This window comes from Camellia sinensis, chromosome 3 (assembly GCF_055761805.1).
Source record: "Camellia sinensis isolate YWXY chromosome 3, ASM5576180v1, whole genome shotgun sequence".
In the NCBI taxonomy this organism is placed as follows: domain Eukaryota; kingdom Viridiplantae; phylum Streptophyta; class Magnoliopsida; order Ericales; family Theaceae; genus Camellia; species Camellia sinensis.
Genome location: NC_138963.1, coordinates 1220233 through 1227134, shown reverse-complemented (window position 1 = coordinate 1227134; position 6902 = coordinate 1220233). Strand labels below are relative to the sequence as shown.

General features: G+C 37.6%; 1 protein-coding gene across 1 annotated transcript; it reads right to left on the bottom strand.

Moving 5' to 3' along the window:
* Window positions 1-388: 388 nt before the first annotated feature.
* Window positions 389-3971, bottom strand: LOC114282792 (uncharacterized). The gene is made up of 5 exons (XM_082917483.1): window positions 2857-3971; window positions 1858-1988; window positions 1009-1282; window positions 797-869; window positions 389-631 (listed from the first exon to the last, which is right to left on the bottom strand). Exons 1-5 carry the CDS (start codon window positions 3969-3971, stop codon window positions 389-391), a joined length of 1836 nt encoding a protein of 611 aa, XP_082773609.1.
* Window positions 3972-6902: the final 2931 nt, after the last annotated feature.

Below are 6902 nucleotides of genomic sequence, written 5' to 3'. Positions count from 1 at the left end.
TATGTTACTGAGTTGATTTTCTCTAAAACTTCATACGGGCCATTGTATCTTGGTGCTAGCTTTCCTTTCACCCCGAATCATGTCTGGCCTTTTATTGGAGTTACTTTGATAAATACATGGTCACCAATTTCATATTCTCTGTCCCTTCTCCGGATATCCGCAAAACTTTTTTGACGGCTCTATGCAGTTTTCAAACGTTGTTGAATCAATTTCACTTTCTCAATTGTTCTTGCACAAGTTCCGGTCCCAACAATAGTCTATCACCTACCTCAGCCCAGCAAATCAGAGATCGATACTTTCTACCATACAAAGTTTCATAAGGAGCCATTCCAATGCTTGAATAGTAATTGTTGTTGTACACAAACTCGGCCAAAGGAAGGTAAATCTCTCAATTCCCTTGGAAGTTCAACACACACATCCTGAGCATATCTTCCAAAATATGATTGGTTCGTTCAGATTGGCCATTTGTCTGTCGGTGGTTAGCACTACTCAATCGCAGTTTAGTCTTCAAAGCCTGTTGCAAACTCTGCCAAAATCTTGACGTGAACTTCGAATCTCTGTCAGATATAATGGATATTGGGACACCATGCAACCTCACAATCTCGTTCATATAAACGTCAACCAACTTGTCCTCATTATAAATAGTTTTAACAGCAAAAAATGAGCAGATTTAGTTAAACGGTCAACTATGACCCAAATAGAATCCATATCTCAAGAAGAGCGAGGCAATCCCATAATGAAGTCCATGGTAATGTGCTCCCATTCCATTCCAGTATTGGGAGCGGCTATAGCAAACCAGCAGATCGTTGATGTTCGCCTTTAACTTTTTGGCAATGTAGGCATCTTGCCACAAAATCTCCAATACATTTCTTCATTCCAGGCCAACAGAAGTCTGTTTTAGGTCATGATACATCTTTGTATTCCCTGGATGGATAGCAAATTTGGAGTTGTGGACCTTAGTCATAACATGTTTCCTTAATTCAAAATGGTCCGGTACACAAAGTTTACCTTAAAATGTCAATACATTGTCCTGGCCTTGGTTTTGAGTCAATCTCATCAACAATTTTCTTCAAAAACTCATCTTCAAGTTGCTTCTCTCTAATCTCTTCAATGATTACAGGCTGGGTAGAAATGGCGGCCAATATCCCACGTTGTTCATACAGTACAACTTCAATCTCATTCTTCTCCAAGTCACATAATAACTCTATCTGACCAGTGAGCAGACATGACAAATTCCTCATAGATTTTTGGCTTACTGCATCTGCAATGGTATATGCCTTCCCTGGATGATACAAGATCTATAAGTCATAGTCTTTGATCAATTCCAGCCATCTTTTCTGTCTCATGTTTAGTTCTTTTTGGGTAAAGAAATATTTTTGAATTTTATGGTCAGTGTACACTTCGCATGTCACTCCATATAAGTAGTGTCGCCAAATCTTTAGTGCAAAAACCACAGCTGCGAGTTCCAGGTCATGGCTCGGATAGTTCTTTTCATGTGGACGGAGTTGCCGAGAGGCATAAGCAATTACCTTCCCATTATGCATTAACACACACCTCAAACCTTTGTAAGAAGCATCACTGTAAATTTGAAAGCCATCGGTTTCGTTAGGCAAGGTTAGAATGGTGCAGTTACTAGTTTAGTTTTCAATTCTTGAAAGGCTGACTCCCGTTGATCATTCCAATCAAATGGTACATTTTTCTGTGTCAATTGTGTCAATGGCATAGCAAGTTTTGAGCAGTCTCTCACAAATCTTCTATAGTAGCCAGCAAGCCCCAGAAAACTTCAAACTTCTGACACATTAGTTGGCCTAGGCCAGTCCACAATAGCTTAGATTTTCTATAGGTCAACAGAGATACCCTCCTTGTTGATTACATGCCCTAGAAATGCTACACTGTCAAGCCAGGATTCACATTTGGATAACTTTGCATACAATTTATTTTCTCTTAAAATCTGTAAAGCAGTTCTCAAATGATTCTTATGCTCTTCCCTGCTTTTGGAGTAAACCAGTATATCATCAATAAATACAACAAGAAATTCATCAAGAAAGTGTTTGAAAACCCTATTCATCAGATCCATAAATGCTGCAGGTGTATTTGTTACCCCAAATGGCATTACTAAAAACCCATAGTGCCCATATCTAGTTCTGAATGCAGTTTTCTCAATGTCTTCTGCTTTAACTTTTAGCTGGTGATACCGGGATCTAAGGTCTATCTTGGAGAACACTTGTGCTCTCTAAAGTCGGTCAATAAGTCATCTATTCGGGGTAGTGGGTACTTGTTCTTGACAGTTACTTTTTCAACTCCAAGTAATCTATACACAGCCTTAAAGATCTGTCTTTCTTCTTAACAAATAGGACTTGAGCACCCTAGGATGAAGTGCTCGGGCAGATAAACTTTTTGTCTAACAAATCCTAGAGTTTAGTTTTCAATTCTTTCAATTCAGAAGTGGACATTTTGTATGGGGTTTTAGAAATCGGTTGTGTCCCGGGTATAACATCGATAGTAAACTCGATTTCCCTATCAATTAAGTCTCCGAGCAATTCATTTGGAAATACATCAGAAAATTCATTTATTACGGGGATGTTCTCAACAGTAGAACTATCAGAGGTCACATTCAAAACGCAACATAAGTAGCCCCGACATCCTTTTCTTAAAAACATTTTGCCTTTCACAAAAGAAATCAAATACAGTGGAGGAATTACCTCATTCCCAACGAATACAAATTTAGGCATACCAAGTGGTCTAAATATGCCAAATTTACTCACACAATCGATGGTGGCATAGTATTTTGTTAACTAATCCATACCCAGAATACAATCAAAATAATAAATGCTCAAAGGCAGCAAATCAACGTACAATATCTTATCACTAGTCATAATTTCACATGTCGGGTATACATAAGCACATATCATAGAACCTCTAGATGGTGTAGACACAGCTAGTAAACAATTCATAAGTTCTAATGGTCTAGTTAATTTCCGAGAAAAAGCATACGATATAAATGAATGTGTGGAACCAGAATCTATCAACACATAGGCATTCTGAGCATAGATAGGGATTATACCTAACACCACAGATTTAGTATTTTGTACATACCCAGGCATTAGTACGAACACTCTTCCTTGCCTTAGCGTTTCATTCTCGGTATTGCCCCTGGCGTTAGTTCTTGCATTGGTCCTCATTGCAGGAGCAGATCCGGCTGAACTTGTTGTAGGACAATTAGCATTATCAAATCTCAGCAGGTAATCTCGAATCATGTGGCCAGTCTTGCCACACCGAAAACAAATACCAGATACACGGTAGTGCATGCCTTTATGTTTCTTTCCACACTTAGAACAGACTGACATGGATCCATTGCTTTGTCTTGAAATGCTTGATGACCCAATATTTTGCTTTTTGTTTGTAAACGATGAACGACCTTTCCGAAAATTAGATCCAGGTTTTTTACCTCTCAATTCTGTTGTTGGAGCTGGAACTTGTTTCTTTGCTGCCAGAATGGCCTCTGCCATCAATGCTCTATCAAGTACCTCCATGTATGTAGGCAACTTTAAAACGCCTACTCGATCAAACATTTCCAGATCCAAACCGCCTTCGAACTTCCGTGCCTTTTTGTAATCAGTATCCACCATGTATGGAGCAAACCAGGCTAACTCAATGAATTTAGCCTCATACTTGGCTATAGACATCCTGGCTTGCATAAGTTCTTGAAATTCTAACACTTTCCGATTTCTGAAGCATTGGGGAAAGTACTTGTCATAGAAGATCTCATTAAATTGAATCCATGTCATGTTCCTATTATTAGTTCGGATCAATAACCACCATCTCCGAGCTTCATCTTTTAAAGTGTAGGTGGCCAAAAGAACTTTTTGTGTCTCGGAATAAGGAAATACTTCAAACAATTTCTCCATTTCGAGCAACCATGTTTCTGCCTTTAAGAGTTTAATACCACCCAAGAAAGTCGGCGGTTTCATCTTCATGAACTTCTGAATTAGATTTATAATATCATTGTTATCCGGTTCAACTTGGACTGAAGGAGGCGGAGGAGGTAAAGGTTGTTACCTCTATTGTTGCGTCATTGCTTTAGTCAAAACTGCAAGCATTTGTTCCATTCGACTCATTCAGGTCTCAAAGGATTCATTGGCATCACTACTTCTTGTATTTTCCATTTGCTAGAGGTAAACAAAGCACTTATAAACATAGGCAAATAGTCCCTTTCACAATATTCAGATCATTCAACCTCAGTTCATTCATTTCAATTTCATATGTTCATAGTCAGGTTCAATATTCACATTTATAGAACACACACACTCACACATGTGAATAAAATGTCCCTAATTCTTTTCTAGGACATCCTATAGCTCATATGGACTCGTGTGTGCGGTATAACACGTGCTCTGATACCACACTATCATGACCCAAACCCGTCCCTATAAGTTTAGCATCGTAACCGGCCAGTAATCCTTGGATTACCAAAGGCCTCTGAATAAAATAACATATAATTAGGGGCTACGGAATTAAATATATAATATACGTAGTCCATTGAGCCGTGCTAACATACATGGGACATAAATTTTAAAACTTATATACATACATACATGACGTCAACATTACATAAGGCTGATGGCAACATGCATATACAACCAAAAAGCGACTTAGCCTAATGTACAAACAACAAAACAAATCAAAATAGATGTCTTTAACATGGTTCACAAGCTTGACTTCGATAAACCTGGAACCTCCTCGGGAGGCACTGTAGCTGGCTGACTCAAAACTCTCTAGGCAGCAGCTTAGGCTTGGTCACGCGCCTGCTTACCTACATACATAATATAAATAATGAGCAAAGCCCCATGAATAATAACAAAGCAAAGGGTTAAATGAATGATGTCCTACTAGATTAAGAAATCTGAGTTTATATCAAAAACAAATTCTTATTCATATTTTTATTCAAATCATATTCAGAAATCATAGTTCATGCTTGTTCATATATGGTTCATCCATTAGCGCAAACAAATCAAATACAGAGCATTAAGGGTCATACTTGTTAGTTCCATAAAGGAACTTCTGATACTGGAAGCAGATAACATGCTTGCCAATTCCACAAAGGAACCTCCAGTATTGGAAACAGAAAACATACTTGCCAGTTCCACACAGGAACCTCTAGTACTGGGAACATATAACATACTTGCCAGTTCCATACAAGAACTTCTAGTACTGGGAACAGATTACATACTTGCTAGTTCCACAAAGGAACCTCCAGTACTGGGAACAGATCATATACTTGAACCACGAAATTATTGCCACGAGTGCTTGTCAGAAACTAGACAATCATTCATTGTACAAAGCATAACATTTCATAAAATAGATCTTATTCCACATACAGAAAACAAATAAAGTTGAACATAGCTTTATTAAGTTATTACTCACAGATGGCTCCAAAACAAACAACAGAGCAGACAAATCAGGTAACTTACGGCGCGTGACCTACACAGATACAGAACGAATGTGTACTGAATTACACACCCGAAATTATTAACAGAGTTCTTTCTTCTTTAAGTGTGTTTCTACTTCTTATCCTCATTATTATGTCTTAACTAGGGCTTAGGAATGCCTAGGATGTGATGAGCATGCTAAAATGCACTTGAAAACACTTAGGCAAATATGTTGAAAACAGGGGAGATATGTGAGTGATTGCTCGAGTGCAACTTTATTCGCTCGAGCGATGTGTAAACTTTGCAAAAGTACTAGTTGCTTGAATTTTCCGCTCGACGACCTCTCGATGGTCACTCGAGCATTAGACTAAAGTTTTCGCTTTAGCGCAACTCTTGTCACTCGAGTGGTCCGCAAAAATATTAAACTTTTGGGAGCGTGGATTTTAAGCTCGAGACAACTTTTGGTCACTCGAGCGAAAGTACGAAAATAAAGGTGGTCGCTCAAGTGCAGGATTTGTCGCTTGAGCGGAGAGGCAAAATCTGGAGTTTCCAGATTTGTTTCCAAGCTTCAAAATTCATTTTCAAACCAACAAAACACATTCTCTTGGGCCCAAAACTTGAGGAAACACTTGGAAACTTGTAAAACATTGAGAATTCAAAATAATTTTGCAAAATTAAGGCCCAAAAGCTTGAAATTGTACAAATTCAAACTTTTAAAAATATGATATGAACATGACATGTATGACTTGTTATGAACTTGAACTTTCCAAAACATGATCAATTAAGGTCAAATGGTAAAAAAATGTGATGAATTCTCAAAACAAAGTCAAGATAGACACATGCATGAGGGATTTGTTTGAAATTCAAACTCAAAATGCTATGATATATGCATGCATGCATGATTTAATGCAAATTCCTTCATTTCTAGCTCTTAAGCTCAATTATCATGTTAAGCACTTAAACCTCTTATATTCATAAACTCACCAATCCAAAAGCAAGACCAAAGGCTTGATTTCTTATCTTAAACCTTGAATTCACAAGTGTAGAGGCTTAAACTTCTAAATGCTCTTCAATTCTTCAACAATTCCTAGCAATCTCCATTTTCTCTAGCTTTTGATCCCAATTTCTCTCCTCTTCTCTCTCTCACACGTTTTGGAGCTTGAAGATGAGGAAATAAGGGTGTAATTATGAACTAGTAGGGTCAAATTAGCCTTATATAGCCTTAATTAAGAGTTGGTTAATTAATTGATATTAATTATTCTAATTTAATCGTTCCAAATCGTATTTTAATTAAACCTACCGTAAAATGCTAAAACTCCTACATAACACATAAATCAAGTCAATTTTGTGTTTGGATGCCAATAAGGCATTCAATTCTCAGAACAAAACAAAAACATGAACATATATTCCTACGATAGATAGATATAAACACAAATAATGCAATGCACATGTAGTTAACTCAGGATTTCTTCT